This window comes from Falco naumanni (assembly GCF_017639655.2).
Source record: "Falco naumanni isolate bFalNau1 chromosome 21 unlocalized genomic scaffold, bFalNau1.pat SUPER_21_unloc_1, whole genome shotgun sequence".
NCBI lineage: Eukaryota > Metazoa > Chordata > Aves > Falconiformes > Falconidae > Falco > Falco naumanni.
In genome coordinates this window covers 99968-121605 of record NW_024427348.1, presented here as the reverse complement: position 1 = coordinate 121605, position 21638 = coordinate 99968, and the positions used below count along the sequence as shown (strand labels likewise).

Sequence of the window (21638 nt, the reverse complement as noted above, 5' to 3'; positions counted from 1 at the left end):
ACCTCCACCAGCACGTGTCCAGCAGAGCCCACGTCCAGCACCTTCCACCACCGACAGGGCAGGTGCCAGGCGACAGCGGGAGGAGCATCCTCAGCCTTCCCGAAGGCAGAGCTGCCCTCACAGAGAGCAAGCTGCTCTTGAGGTTGGCTGAGGACGGCTGCTGCAAGTCCCAGGAGATACCTTTACTCCATGGCTTGCCCAGCCCTAGGTGCCTGCTCCCTTCTCCTCATGGCTTTGAGCCACGAAGTATCTTCCCAACTCGGGCACTTTTGTTTCTTCCAGCAGCTCGCTTCAGATCTGATTGAGTTGGGGCCAGGCTACTGCTGACTCTGCAGAAGACACTGCCAGAGGACTTCCCAACAGGAACGCACCGCCACATCCCTCCTCCTCAAAGCCCACCGCGGGAAGGTCCTGCTCACCTGGACATCTGCAGGGAGGGGCTGCTGGGCCGCATCACAGACTCTGAAGGGTTGATCTAAGGCCAGGACGACGCTCAGCGGCAGGGAGGACATGTTTTTTAAAGAAAGAGGCTTATGCTGTAGGCTGAGGACGTCACTGGGTAGCTACAGAAAGAGGAGACAAGAAACAAACAACCTGAAGTGGCCACGCACCTCCCTTCCCTTCCGACGCATTTCAGAGTTTTCAACCCCAAAATTGCACACATCTCTTAGTCACTGTCTGTATTAGTTTCTACCCTTCTACAAGGTTTTTCTTTCAGAACGTCAGGTGCTTTTCACGTTTAGAAACCACAGCATCCCCCAGGGGGCAGGGAAACAGTCTCACATACAGACGAGGGAACAGCACCTTGAGAGGAGGCAGCTGCTTGACCAAGGTCAAAAGCAGAAAGTGAACCCAGAGCGCTTGTCTCCAGTTTACCCTCTCTTGGGCAGAATGGCACAAGACGATTTTCACCCCCAGTCATTTCCTACAGCCTTAGTGGCTCCAGGAGCCTCATAAAAGCAGGGATGCTAGTCAGAAGAGAAAAGCAAGCAGGATTTGGCCTGGAGCAGAGAGCCTGCAGTAGCCTAAGGTTAGCTTGGAACATTTACACGCACAAACAGCCAGCTAGAAACCTCAACGGTCTGGTTGCAACGTGTGTCCTGCTGTCCCTGCTCCAGTGACAAAGTGTCTGTAGCCTCACAGTTAAGCTCAGCCTAAGCTATTTCTTTCTGTTTATGCATCGCTCTGGCCTTCCTGCGGGGTTCACATCAACTAGGCAGCGGTTGGGAAACTAGTTCTGGATGTATCGATATCCAACAGCTGCAGCGTCATAGCACTCGATAAACTAGAGCACAGGGCATCAAGCAGAACACAGGCAGACATCAGGAACAGCTGAAAAGCTTCTCATTAAGTGTGAACCACCCACTCACAGGATTTTGTGCTTCTCTGGAAGCCTGGGAACCAGAGGAGAGGCCTGAAAATACAGAAACTAAATAATGAACCATCTTCTCTGTTTCAGACACCGCGTGGGAGAGGGAAAGATGATGGAGGAGTCAGGACCCAGAGACTAAAGGGCTCCTGTTTTGCATCGGTGTTGTCATCACTGCAGCTGAGGGATGACTGCAGGTCCTTTGAAGGAGGTGAGGCTGAGGGAAACGCAAAGAGCTAGCTAGCATCCATGCCAAGAGCAGGGAAGGCAGAGAGAGACAAAAGACGACAGTTTTCCTTCACCAGTCTGAGGAATTGGCAGGAAGCTCCATTCTTCTCAGCTTCCCTGCAGGATCGGTGTTCAGACATCCCCATGCCTTGGAGGAGCCTCAAAAACCTCCCTTCATCTTGACTACACAAATGCGTGTCTCTCTACAAGTGGCTACGATCCCCCCTCAGCGCAGCAGCTGCAATCTCAGCGTTACTTTGCTGAAGTCAGAAAACCATCTCATCGCTAAGAACATCCTCACTTACTTCACAAAGCACCTCAGGAAGGGCGAGGAGGGGTTTAGCATCGCTCAGCTGCAGCCATCGGCTCTCCCCCCGGCAGCCCCAGCGCACAAGGCGGCTGTGCAACGGCCACGCTGCGCTCGCGGGTCCCACTGCCTCACCTGTGCCCTTGGCGCAGCAGCTCCATCCTGCCTCCACCTCGAGAAGGGCAGAGCTGTGACTGTCCCCGACCCCAGGGCAGCAAAATCACCATCTCGGCGGTAGAACCATCTCGTGGTAACGGCCAAAGCTTGCTCTGGCTCGAATCGATAGCCGAAGCCCCGTGGACTTGGGGAAGCGGTTTAACCGTCCCCATCCCCCCCGTGTTTAACAGGCACGCACACCCTGCAGGCTTTCGGCCATCAGCCACGCTCTTCAATGCCAGGATGCAATCCTGAGACTTACCTTCTCCACCTGGAATGCGATTTCTCTGGTAGACACTTGCAGAACGGGATCAACGAACTCACACGTGACGTCCATCTGCATTATCTGTGCCTTCCCCGCCTTGCTCCCCACCACGGCGTGACACAGCAGCCGCTCCTTCACCACCTGCATGCAAGAGTCACGTGTCACCCAAGCAGGTGCTGGCAGGGCATCCACAAAACACGCTGCAGTTGCTAGCCACCCAACCACGGACCCTATTCCTGCCGCAACTTACAGCCACTGCTCTCCTCAATAGCCCCCTCCTCTTGTTATGCTGCATCCTATTTATGAGGGCACTCAGCTAGGTGAGCGATCAAGCCTTCTGCAAGCTGCCACTGAGGCAACCCTTGCAAGCACCTTTCAGATCATTAGGAACAGCAGGAGCTTCATGAAGATTCATTCCACATTTGCTTAAAGACCTGGGCCCAGCGGTCCCAGAGCCAAGGAATGTACACCAGGGTTAGCTGGCAGCTCCTCTGCAGAGTGGGATTTCCCCTGGCCTGGAAAGAAGGGCCCGGGGGGGAGAACACCCTGTGACCCTGCTGAGCTGCCACCCAAGGGTGCTGCCAGACCCGGCTGCCCTTGGGACACCAAGGCTGGCTGAGAGTCTGGGGTGAGCTGGTATGGAAATACCGACAACAAGTCAAGCTGTCAATTATAACGGTCCCTGGGAACACTTTCCCACGTGGATGAACGTCACTCTGACCATCAGGGCTGGCACGCACTGTTTTTCTCCTCCACGACTCAGCGCTAGACAAGCCTCTGCCCATGTTTGTCTGCAGAGGAAAAATGATGCTGCTCTCAGACTCTCCCTCTCTTCACAGGTTTAGTGCTTGGGTTTTTTTAACTCACTCTTTTCACCAGATCTATGACCTCACATGTTTTCATTTATTTACAGCCTCTGCTCCTAGCCTAAGTGTAACTTATTTTCTCCGCCCTTCCTTTCTGCCTCAGCACACGACACCCTGTAACCTGCCCTCTGCTTCTGAAGCAGCAACATTCCCTTCAGCCAGCATTTTGGTACCAGCGAGCTGGGTTTATGGTGACTATGGAAACACTGATGGTGGCCAGCAAGGAAAGCAGCTGGTGCTGCCATGGTAACGTGTGGCATTAAAACAGTTTCTGGAAAGCGCTTGCTCCTTTTCCCAAGGCAAATGTCAAGGGGTCGGAAGAAGCCCCAGCGGAGGTGACCTGGTGGGGAGGGCGCAGCCCTCGTGGGGCAACTCACCTGGGGAGTGCTGGAGGAGCCTTCCAGCACCATCTCCACAGTCTTGCCCGGCATCAGCTCTGTCCTCAGTGGTTGAAGCTTAAACACAGGGCAGGCAGGTTTGGGGCTCTGGAAGGAATCTGTGCCCTTGGTGTTACTGATGGCACGGAGACGGTCACGATGGCTGAACATGGGGAAGCCTTCTGTTGACCAACACAGCTGCTGGGTGCGTCGTCCTCTGTTTGTCATCTTGAAATGGTAACAGCAGCGATCAAAGCTAGAAGAGAAGAAGAGATGGAAAACGTTATGGGGGCTGCTATTTCCCAGCGGTCACCCAGCTTCAGCACCCCAATGGCGTTATCTGACCGCACGCTCAGCAATAAAACCACCTCTGAAAAGGCTGACCTAGCTCGAAGCTTCAGCCAAAGCCAGACCTCGGCTGGCCCTAAGTTCAGCAGCCAGCAGCTGGTCAGTTTGTGTACAGCAAGGAAAAGCTTCGCAAAGATCCATCACCTCAGGTACTCGTGAGCAGAGCATCACCCTTTGGTGCTCAGCACTCAGAGGGTTTTCCCAAGGTGCGTCCTGCAGGTCTCCCTGCACCAGGCACGAAGCTGGTCTGACCTGGCTGCAGGTGGGTGGACGAGCAGCTCTGCTGCCATTTCACCTGCTCCTGGGGAGCTGCTGCCTCAGGTGGCTTCCTCTGAAGATGCTACTGGGGAGCTGGCAGGGTGCAGAGACTCATCTGGAGATCTGGGCACCAGTTATCCCACCGCCGGGGCCCATCTTACCCCCCCCTCACTCCCCCATCTCTTAGGGAGCATCCAGCTCTCCCTGCCCCCAACGCATCAGCTGAACAGGGCAGCTGGTTTTGTGTCTTAGGAAGGTAAATGCACTGTGAGAACGCAGGATCAGCATAAGCTTCCCCCAAGACAAACGCAGCAACAAGACCCGGTCTACCAGCTGAGGGAATGGAGTGATTCCCTCAAAGAGATTGATCACTACAGCTAGATATAAACCGAAACAAATATTCAATGGAAATTGGTTCCATTATGTAAAGAAACACTAACTGCAGGCCAGCGTGGAATAATTATTCTACCCTCTATGAATCTGAGCACCACCAGGAACAGAATTGTTCCTACAACAATTACTGGGTTTTTGAAAGGTACAGAACACGTGGCTTGCAAAATGCACGTCTGCCACAAGCAGCTAAACACCAACACAGAAGTGACAGATTAGAACAAACGAGTCTTTGAAACACACTTTACAAATGATGTGTACAAGGCTTAGTATGAACCGGTTTTCTGTTGTGGACAGCGGCAGATGAAGGCTGGGGGAAGCTCTGGGTAGGTGCCTGATTTGTGGCTCTGGGAAAGCCCACCTCATCTGGGATGTTACCTGGGTCCCCCCAGCTCACCTGGTGGCAGCTCTGCACCCGCTGCCAACGGCGGCTCCCAACTAGCTTGCGGGCAAAGACACGAAGGGGGGCAGAGGACAATGACACCAATCCCACCCACGCTCTCCCCTCCACTGTGCAGCCCATCTGTGGCTGCACAGAGCACAGGGCACGCTGGCCAAGTGCCAATCTCCCTGTAACGTCCCTGCTTACCTGGGGGGCTTGTGGGTGCATATTTAACACACCCCAACACCCCACCCCACCCCACTAATCTAGCCTAAATGCTTAAGGCAGCATCAACCTCCTCTTTCTAGCCCAAAATTTAGGTATCGGAGCACTGTGGAGCCTCTTTGCAGCCAGCAAAAGGAACAGGCACTTGGAGAAGAGTATTATTCTCGTCCCAAGAGGACTCCGACAGCAACAGCGCTTTGAAAAGGCTTATTTTTTCTCCCATTTATAAGAATGTAGCCAGTTTCAGACACACGCACTAGGATCCGTGAATGCCCCCTTCCGAGCTAAGCTCTTTCAGGTAGCACATGCAATTTATCCCACCCAACCTCAGCCAGCTTCTCCTCTTCTCCCGCTCAGAGCTGCTCCTGCAGGCACCCTCGCTCGCTTCTGCCTCGGGCTGCCGCCGCCGCAGTGCTGGCAGACCGCAAGGAAAGCGGGCAGGGGAAACGAGGGAAGAGCGAGCGCCTCTAATAAAGAGCGGCCCAGCAGGGGAACCGGGGAAGACGAGCACACTGATGGATGATACAGGGCAAAGAAACTCTGCAGCTCCTCCAGGACTCCCAGGCAGAAGGGAAATAAACCAGCACCATTAATTCAGTCGAGGAGTTGCTAACAAGCTACCACCAAGGTTTTCCACTCTTGCGAGAGAATAGTCCATAGCGAGTGGAAAGGTAAGCAACGTTATTGCAAACAGAAATATGTTTATACTTGTAATGTAGCATTTTCCAGCAGGAGGCTTCTGGGACCTGCTGTTTTCCTCCAGCTCATTCTTTGATAAAGTACAGAAATAAATATATTCCAACTAAAAACAAATCGGGGACAATCTAGCAACTGGTTTCCATTTTGGTCGTTTCTGAGGGTATCTAACAACTTTCAAACGGCCATAGAACACTCCTAAAGGAGTTCCTGTGGCTTCGGTGAAGCAGAGCCAGGACCTCGAGCACTGAAGAACAACTAGCCTGAAGGACTACAGCAAAACTCCTTGCCGAGCTCACGTGGGAAGCGGGAGCCGAGAGATCCCTACCTGAAGTGGAGGCCCAAGTTGAGCTCTGGAGCAATGGGTTTGTCGGTGACAATCGTTGTGCCCGTGCCAACAGCCTGGACAGGGATGACGTAGGTGTGGCTGTTCTCTATGGACACCTTCACCTCATCCTCAAATCTCTCGGTGTCGTCCAAGTTTGCTATGATGGCCACAGACACCTCGCTCTCGGGGGGGATCACTCCTTTACTGGGTTCAATCCTCCAGCGCGAGCGTTTGCCAGCCTGTAAGATGAGCCAAACAGTAACTCAGGATGGAAACCATGGACCCTGGTCTCCTGCGGGATGCAGAAAAAGGATTAAAGACATGAGGGTAAAAACCATGAAGGCTTCCTTTCCCCAACTCGGAGCTACAGTGCCTGGAAACAGCACCCGTGCAGGAGCTCATACAACCTCTATTTTACCCTCCCTTAACAGACTCACTTTGTTAACCCAGCTTTGTCTGACCCAAGGGATGCTCACCCTCAGGAGAATGCTATTGTCCCTCCAGCCTCCCTCTTGGAGGGCACACCCAGGGAAGCCACTTGATATCTCCTGGCTTCCCGACAACGGCGGCCGGCTCTGCCGTAAAGGCTCCAGGCCAGAGGAAGCCAGGACTGCTCCAGTCCCCCCGCAGCAGCCACACGGCTGGGGGATACTGCTGAGACCCCAAAGAATAACTTTGCAAAAGCGGTTGATAAAACCCCAAAGTCTTCCTTCCCAAGAGTCAGGCTTCTCAACAGCCCCTCAAGGGCTGCAGCCCTCTGTTCCCACGGATCATCACCTGCAGTGAGGTGCCCCAAGGCCCTCTGCTTTGGCAAAGTCAGCTCTAAGTGTTTATAGCAGGGCAGCGAAACAAGAAGCAGAAAGAAAACCACAAGACATGTGCCCTGTGGGCATGGCCTGGGCTTCCCAAGCACTCTTTTCCTCTGGTTCCTCACGGGCTTCCCTCTACGGATGGGGCAACAGAGGTGCTGGACCCCTCCAGCCCACCTAAAGCCACATTCACAAGGAGCAAGCTCGCAGAAGAGAAATGCACGCAGTGCTCCCGGGCCAGCAGGAAATGCACTGCCATGCAGACACGTGGCTTTCAAGTGTCCGTCACAGCATCAGTGCTACATGCATCACAGTTCAGCGCTGTGTTTGGGATGGCAGGCACCACTCATCCAAAACTCTACAGTACTCTTTTTTTTTTCCTTTAAATAGAAAACAACGGTGTGCTCAGAGGCCTGACATGATAAAAGCAAGTGCTTGATCCAGGTGAAGTTAGCTCGAGTTTCCGTCCGTCAGGCTGGCAGCTCTGAGCTCTAACAGGACACCAGCCAGCCCAAGGGAGAAGAGCAGCAGAAAACCAAGCAGCACTTTGAAGTCACAGAAACATTTAAAATAACACCGCAAAATGACCTCTGCTGACAAGGTGAAGGCTAGCTGGAGGCCAGGGAAGCGATAACTTGCTGAGCATTCAGGGTCCCAGCAGCAAGCGTAGGTGCTCCAGCTACGCTAACTCCTTAGGCTGGCTGTGCCCTCCATGTACAGCAGGTCAGGGCTGCATGCCTGCATCCCATAACAGAGCGTGCCAAAGGCATCAAAACGATTCCGGGCACCAGCAACATTTATACACTCAGCTCCATTTCATTTGTCCTCTAGGGCTTCAAAAAAAGAGTCTTGAAAAAAAATTAAAAAAAGCAAGATGAGACTGGGATGGAGGCAGGTGGCTGCCACGGGGTAAACACTGGGGCCTCACTGACCACGGAGGATTCCCACCAACCCTCCCCTGTGGTCCCTGCAGCTGGTCGCTGGCCTCGGAGGCATCGGCTGCGCTGCCGCCAGCCAAGGGCTACCCAGCCAGCTCATTCACACCGAGCCAGTGGGCGTCAGGTTTTCACTGACGTTAATGTACAACTTCTCCTCCGATTCACGCTGACACAGGGTAGCTTGCTTGAAAAGGAGACCCGATAGCTCTGCTCCAGAGGTGAATCTGCAAGTCTGCTATCTGACAAAGCTCATTTATCACAGCTTGGCAACAAGCCGGGCAGGAAATTGTACCCAAGGAACTATTACTGAGGAATAATGACAGGCTGTCTTGATGGAGCCAGACTCACAGTGTCCCAGGGTGACCCAGCGCAGACCCACCGTGCCCTGCCAGGCCAACAGCCCACTCCGGAGGAGTGCGATTTGCATCGCGTCCTCATCCTTTCCGTTAGCATCTGGTGTGGGTCCCAGGGGCAGCACAGTGCACCACTGAACAGGAGACCTGCCAGGACCAAAAGGCTCTGCCGGACCAGCTCCGCTCAGGTTTTTAGGTCAGCTTCTGCCTACACCGGTCCAGGCTGTGTCCCAGAGACAAGAAATCCCTTGGGAACACGCTAAAAGCATCCATCCCCCTGCTCTGAAGGCCAAAATCTAACTTCTGATAAGATCCCTGCTCCTCGCTTAGGCTTGAATGCTCCAGAACACGATGCAATAGCTGCACGTGCTGGGCAGACAAAGACAGCGGCTATTTCTGTCCCTGCAGGAGCTTGTACCACTGGACGCCAGAGTCAGAGCGCCAGGCAAGGGCTGGCATCAACCGCTTCGAGAAGCTCAGCGCTGAGATCGTTAGCTTCTCCTGGGACAGATTTCATTGGGAATAAGAGCTGCCAGCGTTTGCTTCTAGCGGGCATCAGCGCGCATCAGAGATGGACGGCTGGATGGCTGCCCCAAGGGATGGCTGAGGAGCCACCACGCTGCCCTCTGCAAGTTACTTTGAGCCCGTTAAGTGAAGTCATCTGGTCATTCCGGCCTTGCACGAGTGAAAGAAGCAGCAGAACTCAACATGAAAAATGCAGCTGTACTTTACCAAGCCATAGCTCTGGCGAGAGAGTGCTCACACCTCGTCAGGCGGATCCACCGACCCCGGTGGGGGTCACGCACGAAGGGGAAATAACCCCCCGCCACATCAGCTGCGCACGGAGCCTTGTCCCAGGGGCTTTAGCTGTCCTAAGGGGCGGGAGCCTGTGCTCTTCATAGCAGAGTGACTCCTCACCCGCACAAACTGCCAGTGGCAGAAAGAGCCCAGAAGCACCCTAAGGCCCACAGGGTGGGGATCAGAGCACAAGGCTGGCCGGATGCTCCCACCAGCCACCAGCCTCCTCCTGGCACCTTGGCACCAGCATCTCCTCGGCAAAATCAGGGGGACCGCTTTGGTTGAGCCTCTGCCCCAGAGCACCAGCAAGGAGATGTTTTGTGAAATCGAGGCAGAGCCTCTAAAGCCAGTGAAAAAAAAAAAAGAAGAAAAAAGAAGAAAAAAAAAAGAATTAAAGTGTGGCACTCACTGCCACCAACAATGGAGCCCAATTTGTCACACTTGCTTCAGCTAACAGCAGCTGCTGAGTGAGCCAACGAAGCTTGTCTCCATTTGTGTCCCCTGGCCATTGCTCAGCCCTCCAGGTCCCATCTGCCCTCCCCGCTGGGCTGGGGAGACCAGTGCCACCACTCTGCATGTTGGGGCTCTCCAGCCAGGACACGGACACGGCTTGGCCAGCTGCTGCCAAGCACAGGATTGAACAACCAAAATCCTCCTGCTTTTCCCTCGGGAAGAGAGCTCAGCTGAGTCACTCTGGCCTGTAGCAGCGTAACTGCTTTGAAGACTTCTACCCTTCTTGAACCCTGTTGGCCAGCGGGTGCAGCACAACGTGACAAGTTCCCTTTTCCTAGATGAGCAGAGTAACAATTTCTTCCATTACTGAAACACAGCAATTTTGAAAGACCATGAACCCATAGAAGATACCGGATGCCATAAAATCCAAACTCTTCCCTAAGGCCAGGTTTCAGGCACCTTTCCCAAGGTCTCCTCCAAACCTTTGCTCCCCCTTTTAAGGCCCACGTGCCCTGGACCTAAGCCTGAGTGACACTGGGAGGGACACAGCCTTCTACCTTCCTTGGCTTTTGGTACAACCCCTCACCAGCATGAGATTGGACGCTCCTGGCCACGAGCCATGTTCACGACTGATGCTGTGTGTTTCCAGGCCCTGTCAGCTACAACAAAGGGCTCCGGCAAAACCAAACTGGGTGGAAATGCACAAACTGGTACTGCTGGATAAGCAAAACACAGCCTTTAAACCCAAACCAAGGGTTTCATTCTAAAGGTGAGCTTTTGGAGCACCATGAGGCTCTGGTGGGACAGCTCAGGAAAGAGTTAAGCCTATCCATCTTCAAAACTTCTGCTCACCTTGGAAGAGGCCACATATGCAGGGCTAGTGCTGCCCGTACCCTGGAAAGTTAATTTAACCCTGATTTCTAAACAGCACTGCAGATATCATGAGAAGGGCGCAGCACTGTCTGCCTCTGTCTCACTATGAGCAAACACTGACAGGCTGGCTAATTATTCAGCTGCTTTGGGGGCGGGGGGAGTGATTTACAGTAGATTTGAAAACCACCCTCTTGCTGATTGAAGTCTGCTCCGACTTCAGCGAGAGTAGCTGGGGAGAACTGCAGACAATGCTGATGTGCTCTTCAAAGCCTTCACTGCCCGCAACCTGCACGATTTGCTCAGAGAGCAACAGAATCGCCCGTCAGCCAGACCCAGAAACAGAGTCACTAAAGCAGCATCGGCACCGTTTGGAAGTTTACCTCCGTGTTTTGCGGTCTTTCCATATGGCCATTGCATTAATAAAAGCAATGTCATCAAAAGCTTGAGCGAATAAGCAATGAAATTAGTAAATGAAACAAATCCTGCACTACAGGGGAGCAGAGAGTATGGGAACTGTGTGTTCTGCCCTTGCTTACACCGCACCTGACCAACAGCCTTTATACGCTGCCTGAAAAATCCATGGAGTTATCCACAGCGAATACCAGTGACAAGATAACCAGGTACAGCTTTTTTTAAAAAAAAACAAAACCAACCAACCAAATCTTGGTCTAAGTTGAATGTGGCAGCAGCTCATCCCTGGGAACGCAGAAGGGGATCTGCACTGAGCCACCAGGCACCCTCCTGAAGACAACCCAGCTGGCTGTACAAGCACTGCTGGAAACCAGGCAGCAGTGAGCTTCACCTGGAGCACAGGGCTCTGGATCAGGGAGCTCAGGGCTCAGGCTGAAGGAGACAGGACCCCGCATTACCACTGTCATGAGAAGAGGAAACCCCAAGGAAGGTTTTCTGTCTCCTCCTTGTTACAAGGCACTGGGAAACCATTTGCCACCCTGCGGTAGCACATAACAGACCCAGCACGGGGGTTATGCAGGCAGAAGAAAGCTGCCACTGATTAAGAAAAATTACACCCTAGGCCTGTCTTTTCTTTCCTGATCACAGAGACGTGATACGCAGCTGCCTTCTGTGATGCCAAGAGATGACAACCTTAGCAGTCACACAAAAGATCCCTGAGAAGACAGCATGACAAAGAACAAGTAGGAAATGATCTAAGAACGATGCTTTTTCCTTTCTGCAGGGAGAGCAAACACTTCCATCAGTCCATAACAAGCCTTTGGCACTTGTCAATACGGCAAAAATCAGACACTTCAGAAGGCAGGAAAAGAAAATGACAGCGGAGCAAGGAGGAGAAACAGCCACTTTTGTCAGCAGGTTACATCAACCCCCAGCTAAGCTGCAACAGCTCCTTCATGTTGACCCATTGCTCCAGTCATTTTTACCCAAGACAGACACAAATCCCCCCCTCGCTGGATCCAGAGGATTCCCTAACAGGCTGGGCTGCCTGGCAGCTGGGAAAGCAATCTGACAGGGAAAAGCACACCCGACAGACACAGGATTCGCTGGGTGAGCACAGGACGACACACTGGTCCCAAGGGTCGCAGATCTGCAGACACCCTGGCAAGCAGGGATAAGCCAACCGAGGACGCAGGTATGCAGTCCCTACACCCCTCTTCCCACCCAAAAAGCCCCATCTCAACACACAGATTTGGCGGGTTTTTATTTATTTTCTTCTGGTGGCAGAGATGCTCCCTGCTGCTCCCTGCAACTGAGAACAGAACAGACACAACTCACCCAGCAGAGAGGAGAGGGGTACAGGGAAGCTGGTGCCTGAGGGGAACTGCAAGTAATTCCTGAAGTCACTATCCCAAAGTGAAGTTCACCACAAATCATCCTGGCTTGCTCAGGTAATGATCTTGTCTCCCCCAAAGCGAGCAGCAAGCTTGCCTTAACAGGAAGGGCAATTTTCACTCGACGGTTAAGAGTACCATCGAGGTGGCAGCATGGCCATCTGCATTACAGCATTTTCCTTTTCTGTTTCAAACAAGACACCAGCCTTTCGTTTGCCCTGTTGCTGCCCCTTCAATTAACCTCATTCAGTTTGTCAAGCTGCCGGTCAGTGCGCATAACATTCCCGACGCAAGGCTCCTGTGAAAATTTCAGTCAATAACTCGCTCTTTCAAGTGGAGACCATGACCTCTGAGCCTCACAGCCACCGTTTGCAGATTGGCCAACAAATGGGAGACAGGGAAATCACGGCTCACCACCCTGCAGCAACCTCCAAGCAGGAATCAGAGCAGCGGCTTTGGCGCTTTACAGGACACAAGGCTTGGGTTCAGGGACACGGGGGAATGAAGGATGCCCGTGTCACCCATCAGCAGGGCTAAGGCACAGCCCAGCCTGCTCCGCTCTCAGATGGACACGTGTGCGTCACCCTGACACCCGACTGCATCTCAGGCTTTATCTCCACAATTATTCAGTCCCCTCTGCTTCCCATCAAGGAGCTGCCAGGCAGCGTAAGGCAGCCAAGGGCAAAACTTCAACTGGGGCAGCAAAAGAGCAGCAGAGCAGGCAGCTGCTGAGAGCCAGGGCGCAGCTCGGGCACATCTCGCCCACGCCCACGCTGCTCCCATCAGGCAGCCTCAGCAGCACCGTGCCCACAGTCTGGCTGAAGAGCCCTTGGTGAAGCGGCTGATGGAGCAGGTCCCCAGGACCTGCCTCCTGGCACGTCTCCATGAGAGCAGCAGCTGCCCTGAAAAGCAGAGATGCTCACCATGGGGGAACTCGGCCCCGTGGAGTCAGCAGGGGGGATCACCACACACACACAGAGTAACAGAGCAGCTGGGGCTGGCGAGACCTCTGGAGATCATCTGGTCCAAGCCACTGCTCAAGCAGAGCCCGTCTTTATTGCAGGGAAAGAAACCGTCCCTGAGCCGCCTCGTATTACTGCTCTAGTGATCGATCAGCCCCAGGATTGGCAGGGATGGCGGTGAAGCACGACAGGCTTTATTGCCCAGTCCCATGGGTTAGGGCCCTGAGGCAACGGAGGGGCAGATGTACCCTGCAAGCCCCCCGGCTACACCGCGAGCTGCCCGGGGAGGAGGGAAGGCATTGCACCGGGACAGCAGGACCCGAACAGCTCTGCGGGTCACTGCCTGCGACAGGCATGCAAACCCATCATTTCAACACCAGTACCAGCCATCCCTGGTGGCTTGCTCTCGCCACAGATGGCAAGCGGGTTTTCATGGTGGATTCAAAGAAAGCTGCCCTGGGAATCCCTCCCCCACTTGGAGGTTACCTTTGTCCCCCAAACAGCTGGAAAAGCCGCAAGGAGGAAATTCGTCCCCCTCCTCCTTGGCCCAGGGGGCTGAGCCTGGCCTCTCGCACGCTGCCTGATGCTTTACCCGCAGACCCAGCCAAGCCCACAGAGCCAGGCCTGGGTGAACCAGCTCCACAAACCCAACCCACCTAGCGTGGAGCAGAACAAACCTCCCCCCAACCCTGTTTTTAAGCCCCTCACAGATCCCACCTCCAGTGAGCGGCACATCCCACCCAGCCTCCGCACGGAGCCCTCCCTGGCTGCACCAGCCCTGCCCCCCCTGCCAGGGCAGCGACCCAACCTCCTCCTGCCACCTGCCACGCAGCTTGTCAGCTGCGGCCTCCATCAGTTAAACAGCCTTTCCCTGCGGCTGGCCCCCGGAGATGCTCTGCAACGCGACGGAGCCCACACACTCTGTAGCTACACAACCCTTACCGTTCTGTGTTTGTGCAACGCCACAGCTGGTTGGGCCCCCAGCAGGTGTGAAACTCACCTCACCACAAGCAGGCCGAGGACAAACTTCACACCCCAGACTCTGTCACAAACAGCAGTCTGACACAAAGCAAACGCAGACCTAATGGGGAAAGTGTCGGGAAATCCATGCCCTTCCAGGAGCAAAGGGCCACAGGGGCCTCTTGATCTCTGAGCTCCAAAGACACGACTCTCCGTTAAATACCCTCCAGAAAACAAAGGGAAAACCTGTAAAGATGATCCAGACTCCTTTCTGCACAAACGTCTATGCAAGCTGTCTACTTTACTGAGGGGTGCCCCAGCTAAAACTGCCCCCAGAGCCAGGCTCCTCTCGCTGCGTTGGGACGGAATATCTTGCTTTCTCTCCGAGACAGCAATATGGAAACGCTGCATGTAAAAATCAAGCCACAGGCTGCTACAGACCAGTCAATTTTCATTGGGAAACAGCCCCACAGATACTTACCATCTCTACACAGAAGGATGCAGGGATGACAGCCTGATTGGAGAGGTGGAGACTTTTGGACGCATCTTGCAGAACTTCAATACTGCCAAAATTTATCTCCCTCGGATGCACGTAGACAACTGGTCCTTCTCCAACGCTCACTAAAGAGACATTCTGCTCCAGGAAGCAGGTAGGAAAGAAAAAAAAAAGCAGGGGAAGTTAAAAAATACGAGACAGCTCTAAGGGTCCTCCTCGACGAGGCGATAAGTACGGCTGTTGGAAGTTTTCAGCGTTGCAAGGCTGAAACAGAAGGCCCGGGGCAAGTGCAGGCTCTGGAGCGATCCCATCTGAAAGCCACAAGCTCCCGTTCTCAGGGGACAGAGAAACCCTGGGTCCCACGCTTTCCTTTCCAGACCTCCTCCACAGTTAGCTCTCCTTTCTCTGCCTTGTGCCTGCTCCCGCTCCTTCTGCCGCTCAGCCTTGCCCCAAACCTCCCTGACCGCTGCTGCTGCACAGCGACACTTGGACAGTTACTTCTCTGACATTCCCAAAAATGCACCTCTGAAAACCAACACAAGCCAGAAGCGAAGCAGGCTCTTCAGAGCAGAGATCGTGCAAGTTACGGCCTCTGATGTGTGCCTAGGTGTATTGCCGGTATGACATGAATAACAGGCATTAATTATTCATTACATCATTCAAGCGGTGTTTTTTCTCTTGACAGTCAGACCCAAAAAGCTTTCTCCTTGCAGAACTGGCACAGACTACTGGAGGAGGAACACAGATCCCTTTGCTAAACCACCTTCCCACATCATTAAAAACAATGAGAATTTGTCCACTCTTGCGGTGGATTTCACTGGTTCCAAACACCTCAACACTTCAACAGGATCTGAATGCATAAAACTCCCAATGCTGACCAGACGCTGTATGATTCACTGGAGGGCACAGAGTACGATTTAACCGAAAAAGAAACCAGCCTCCACCGTGTACAACCTTTAATGATGTCTGGCTCAAGGAAGTGGTATTGACAGCTGTCAGAATCACCAGCCCAACTCAGCCAGAAGCAGCAGCATCCAGAAATGCTCATCCCTTGACAGGGCACTGCTGCGTGCAACTAAGCACCAAAAAAAATCACCTACCAAGGCTGGGGCCTCAAAAATAAGGAACTGAAGCCATGCACGACGATGCATGTCTGGGTGATGCTGCCCAAAGCTCCCAGGAAGGAGGAGCTGCAGGGAAGAGCTGCGCCTCGCCAGCCAGCTCAGCTTCCTGGTGACAGCGGGACAGCAGCAGCAAAGGTAGGGCAGAGCCCTTTGGGGATGAGCACAACAACATCTGGAGGATGCCCAGGTGAGCTGGCTTCTGTCAGACTGTGTACTAACACCACGCATCCTCACCACCAAGGAGAGGACTTCAAAAACCCCAACCCCTTTGTCTACAGGGTTCTTAAAAGGGACAAGAAAAATGCCATGCAACAGCGTTACAGGCAACATGGCACAGGGAAAGGAAGGCAGCAAGAAGAGATGGCAGCTCTGCCATCGGCAGTATTGCCACAGCTACAGACACAGCCACCAGCCACCCCCCCACGCCCCCCCCAGCACCGCTGGCTTTGTCAACAGGTAGGTCATGTCACATTTGATCACTTAGGAACGAAGAGCATCTGACCCTGGCGGACAGCTGTGCTCGAGTGCCCGCTTATTCTGACAGCGGCCAGCTGCCAAACCCCCTGCCCGCGGCACACGAGGCTGCCTTGCCACCAGTAACGCCAGGGCTGGGATTTACCAGCTCCTTCATGCAGATGATACACACCAGACTGGAGCTGGCACGTGGTCACCTGCAAACAAAATACCTGACAACAGAGCTGTGGAGGGACTCTGCACAACCTGGATGAAAGATCTGTACCACGTTCCGCCTGAAACGGTGGTAAAGACCAGGCATCGACACTGGGCACCCCAGCCTAAGGCAAGAACGAGCTTTGAAGTTCTATTGGAACACGCTGCAGCGATTCCCAAGGTCAGACTTGCAGCCGTCAGGACATGTAACAAGACAGCCAGCTCTTCTGCCAGCCCAGAAAGCTTTGGGTGCGTCAGCTACCAGGGAACTACTGGAACTGCACTGCAACCAGAAGACAGACCTATAGAAAATGCAACGCATCTAGTCCTTTCTTTAGGGACAGCTATGATTCTCCAGCTGAAACGCTCGCCCTTTGGGCAAAACATCGACACGTTCATGTCCAAATAGAAAAGATTACGGTAAGGTCAACTTTCAATTTATAAATTGTTAGCCCAAGGGTAAAAGCTTTTCAAGGGACCTGCCGCTCAAAAACCAGGTGACATTTAAACAACTGGCTATTCCAGTGGGGAGAAACCCTCCTCTTCCAGGGAAGCATGCCTTCTATCTGCGAGCAACTGTTTTGTCAAACGTGAGACTTCCCTGCAAAGCCTGCATTGCCTGGCCTTGCTGTTGACTGGTTTACATGCACATCCCCAGCAGCCTGGGGTGAGATGATCAGTAGCATCCAGGGGATTTGGCATCATCGTTTCAATTCATTTTATAAAAAGTTTATATCCCTGCATTTGCTTTCAAAATGCCAGCCTTCCTTTCCATTACAGAAAGCTTCAGGTTCTCAGGAATCCTCTGATATCCCCTTCCATGCTCAGAGAGAGGACAAGACATTTTAAAACAGCTGCTTCAAAAGTTAATCTCCTTTTAAATTCAAAAGGTTTTTAAATTAAATTATTAACTAAATTTGTTCTCTGTTTCAGCCAGTGGAAGCCAGGACACCACATACAACATTCTCTTGCCTACGCTTTGTTGCTGCTGTACATGCCTGAATGCCAATGTCTTGTAGGAGGCTTTAGTCCAGGAATGCTTCACCTCACCCCTTTCCAAGTTTGGTAGGGAAAAAAAACCAACAAAAACAGTCTGTGCTCCAGATGCAAGCAGCGTGGAGTCTCATGCATCTTTGGCTGGGGCTTTTGGCAAAGAGATACGATGGATATTTCTCAGGCAGGATGGACCTGACTTTCATGAAAGCTTAAATCCAGCTTTACAGAATTCATCATTTCAGCACGGCCTCCTACACCGCCCTTGCTTTAGCGGCATGCAGCAATGTCCCCGTGTGCTCCTGAACAAAACTTCTAATGAAGCAGCAGTTGCTGCTCATCTAATAATGCAGGAGAGCGAGAGACCCAGGAATTGTTCTGGGTTTCAGGCTGGGCTTGTTATCCCGCCTCACACGCCCATAATTAAACACATCTCAGACACCTAAGAGGACACCACCCTTCTCTAGGTATTAGCTGTTACTTATGCCACGAACCCCTTCTTTCCTTGTCCACACCAGCCACATATTAGGACCTTCTCCCTTTCCCTGGCAGAACCCCTGTACACTTTATGCCCCGCCAAGATGAGTCACACAAAGGCACGCATCTCGCCTAGCACTCACCAGCGGGAAACTTTCATTCCCAAACACTGAGACACTAGCAGTAGTGTCCTGCCTTCCTATCGCCTGGGCTTCCAGCGTAAACGGGATCTCCACCGAGCTGTGAGGCTGGATAATCCCACACGGCACAGGGCTGGAGTACCACACAGCAGCATCCTCCTTGTGCTCCTGTAAGGGACAGAATCAAAGACAACAATTGTCAGAATGTGACAGAACCTCAGAGTCTGAGGAAACTTCAAGCTCCTTAACATCTACCACAGCAGCAATTCACCCACATTTTTAAAAATCCCTAGGAGAAAGCAGAAAAGCGCAACACAAGGTGCAAGATTTATATGGGGCTAAGTAGCATCCTCACAGGGTCCAAAAGCTGCTGCACCCACAAACACCCACTCCGGTGCTGGTGGCCTCCTTGCAGCCGCTTTTCACAACCTTCAAAGTTCTCCTGCATGAAAGCACCCCAAAGACTAGAACCAAAACTGCTTCCTAAAGAGTTCAAACCGCTCCTGAAGTTCATATTCAGGTAGCCTCCCGTTCTCTGCAAAACTTGAGGTTTGAACACTAAACAGCAAGGTCTTCTCCAAACCCCCTTTTTTTCCTAATAAACCCCTCGATAACGACGTTGGAGGGCAGGAGGCGAACGCAATGCCAAACCTGAGGAAGGACTGCATAGCAGCCTGGAAGATCGCTGTTGTTCACAAGGGTCAGTGTCCGCTCGTAAGGGAATTTCAGAAAGCACCGTCCGAATCTCAGAACAGGGCTGAGCACGTGCAGCGGAGGAACCACACACCTGGGTGAAGAGATGACCAAAGGGAATTAGAGACACTGAGAGACTGTAGAAGTTGTTCACTCCCCAAACAGCATGAAATAGACACAAGGCATTTGTCTCTGCCAGATAGACATTTCCTACCTCTACAGCAATCACTCACCTCTAACTTCTTTTTTCTCAACAGCCTCTTGTAAAGGAGGGGCAGACCCCGAGACTCCCGTGGCAGAGGCTGCCCAGTGCCCTGCCCCAGTGCTCTCTCATCAAGCTTTGCCCCTCCTTTGCCCCGGGAGGCCGGCAAGGACCCTCCCACAGTCCCAGCAAGGCACGAGCTCTGCGGGAGCCTTCCCGCTGAGGATCAGCGCTCCCCAAAGCTCAAGGAAAACAAGACTCCAGCATCTCAGTAAAAGCAACTCCCTCCTCTCCCGTACCGCTCTCGCCCTGCCTGAAACCTCAGCCGCTTGCCCCCGCGATGGAGGGCACCAGCACCGCCTGCCTCTCGCACTGGGTGACCAGCCTCTCCCAGCTCCTGCAGCTGCCTGGGTCCTCCACCCACCAGCCCACACACTGACTCTTCCCATTCCCACTCGTTTTACAAAATTGCAGCCCAGGCACCGCCTGGCTGACCGCCTGGGAGAGGGAACAGCACCAGCGAACTGCGTCCCTCTTGTCATTAAACTGGCACCCGCTGCGGCGCAACGCCATTGAGCGTGGCTGCAGCAAGAGCAGCTTTTGGCTTAAGTCTGGGAATGTTCATGCTCAAGAGAACCAGAGAAAGCTGAGCTCACCTGCCACACCAAGGACGAGTTTCCCCTTTAGTTTCCCCCCACCAGTCCTGCCATAAGCCCCTTTCCCATTTGCACACGCCTTCATTAACTGAGCCAGACCCCAGCTTTCAGCAGGCTGCTCGCTGCCTTCCAAACAAATGCTGCATTTTGGGCCAACCCAGCACAAGCCCACCGCTTGCAGGGAGAAGCAGGGGCAGCCCTTTGCAGATTCGTTACTCCTCAAGTCCCAGACGACAGGCCAACAAGGAATATAAGCACTGTTGCCTTCAAAACAGAACAAGAAAGGCACGGCCCTGAGCACTGAGCACAGGTGCTTCTCAACACGGCCGCTGGCAAAGCACGGCTGTGCTCACAGCGAGCTGGGCAGAACCAGCTCATGAAGCACCATTTCTCCTTTGGGGCGGCAGCCAGCACACCACACGCCAGGCAGCGTGCTGGGCCTGGCTACGCGGGGAAAGGTGGCCAGCTGCAAGGAAAGCGCCGGTACCTGGCTGTGAGAGGCAGCGCCAACACCTCCTGGCCAACACCATCCACGTCCAGCACCAGCGCCAGCTCGTATTGCCTCACCGTGTTGGAACACAGGGTGACCTGGTAGAGGAGAAGAGCAGCGTCAAATACTTCAGCACTCCCAGAAGCCATCAGCCACGCACGCGTGGTGTCCTGCACTTCTCCTTCCACGCTAAGGAAAGGGAGCGTTTTGCCTTGGTTCTGCTGCTGCTCCACGTGTGGACCACTGCCTTTCCCAGGAACAAAACTCTGCTGACAAACCCCACCTGTGAAATACACCTTGCACACCAGGGCACGTGTAAGCTAAATCAAAGCACAACTCATGGTCTACTCACCACTGTATTAAGGGACCAATTTTTCATCTCAACTACAATAGCGGGAACCCAGGGGAGATCTGTTGACTTTCCCAGAATGAGTTCAGCTTTACAGTGGGAAGCTGAGGGCAAAACGTGGCCCAGCAAAAGCTGTGCAGTTTGTTCATGGCTGCTGGAGCTTTCTCAGCCCCCGCTGCAGTGAATGCAACTCATCCTGCTCAACAGGAGAGGAAAAATAAGACCGGGAAGAAAAGCAAACTGCTTTATGCAATGGCATCTCTCTTTTCAACAGCCACCTTCCGTCCTCACCCTTCCTCGGCCCCCTTCAAATCAAACAAATCGCTCTAAGCAGCTCAGAAACACACGCACGGCTTCTGTGCTTGACCACACGATACGTGATCCTTGGCTTACGACTCTGGAAACAAAACGCTGCTCCATCCCAGAGTCCCTCAGCTAACAAAAGCCCATCTCTTACTTGGTTATGCCCAAAGCCAGCAGCGCTGCAGCCCTCGCGCGCGTCACTGACGCTGCAGCTCCACCTGTTGAAGCACGTATGGCCGGGCTCATCCCATACCTGGATATCCAGGGCTCCTTGGGAGCGGATGATGCCTTTGCAAGGCATTATGGTAAACTCCATTGGCTTGACGTCATGTTGGGCTCCCTTCCTCCAGGACAGGCAAGCGTTGTCTGAAATCTGAGCAAAACTGGTGACGCTGCGCTGTCCCGAGCCATCGCCAGGAATGCGAAGGTTGAAAGTCACAGGCACCAAGGAGGTGTTAGTGAGGCGACACGACAGGGTGTGAGGAAAGCCTGGGAAGGTGAGACAAATATCAGTTAAGTCCCCAGTTACGCTGTGATTCCTGCTGCAACTCTCCTGTTAGGATAAAACCCTGCTTGGAGTTGAGCTCTTGTCAATGTGCACGGCAGGTAACTGAGAAGCTCAGGGAGGAGCGAGTTGTGGCTGAAGTTGCCTTTTCTCTCGACGGCCGAGCTTGCTTCCTTGGCAATGGGCAGCGGTGCTGGTGCTGAAGAGCACAAGTCTCTCTTTAACTGTGAGGAACCCTCTCACCTGCCCCCAAACCAGCCCCAACTCTTTCTCACTGACGAGCGTGCATCCAGACAGACCATTTATCCTGAAAATTCAGCCTGTAAAATTCCCCATTAACTCCATGAACATTCCCCCGGTTTTCAATATATGAAAGTAGCAGATTTTCCTTACTG

At 53.3% G+C, this 21638-nt stretch overlaps 1 protein-coding gene across 1 annotated transcript in view; it reads right to left on the bottom strand.

Moving 5' to 3' along the window:
• The window catches only part of LOC121081922 (hydrocephalus-inducing protein-like), an 88949-nt gene that overhangs the window by 31448 nt on the left and 35863 nt on the right, over nt 1–21638 (bottom strand). The window contains exons 13-21 of the mRNA XM_040581275.1: nt 20992–21227; nt 20084–20184; nt 18697–18832; nt 18049–18213; nt 14628–14780; nt 6196–6434; nt 3569–3824; nt 2323–2466; nt 420–563 (exon numbers count right to left, since the gene is read on the bottom strand). Of these exons, the coding sequence (XP_040437209.1) occupies nt 420–563; nt 2323–2466; nt 3569–3824; nt 6196–6434; nt 14628–14780; nt 18049–18213; nt 18697–18832; nt 20084–20184; nt 20992–21227 (1574 nt within the window). The remainder of the gene's footprint in view (nt 1–419; nt 564–2322; nt 2467–3568; nt 3825–6195; nt 6435–14627; nt 14781–18048; nt 18214–18696; nt 18833–20083; nt 20185–20991; nt 21228–21638) is intronic.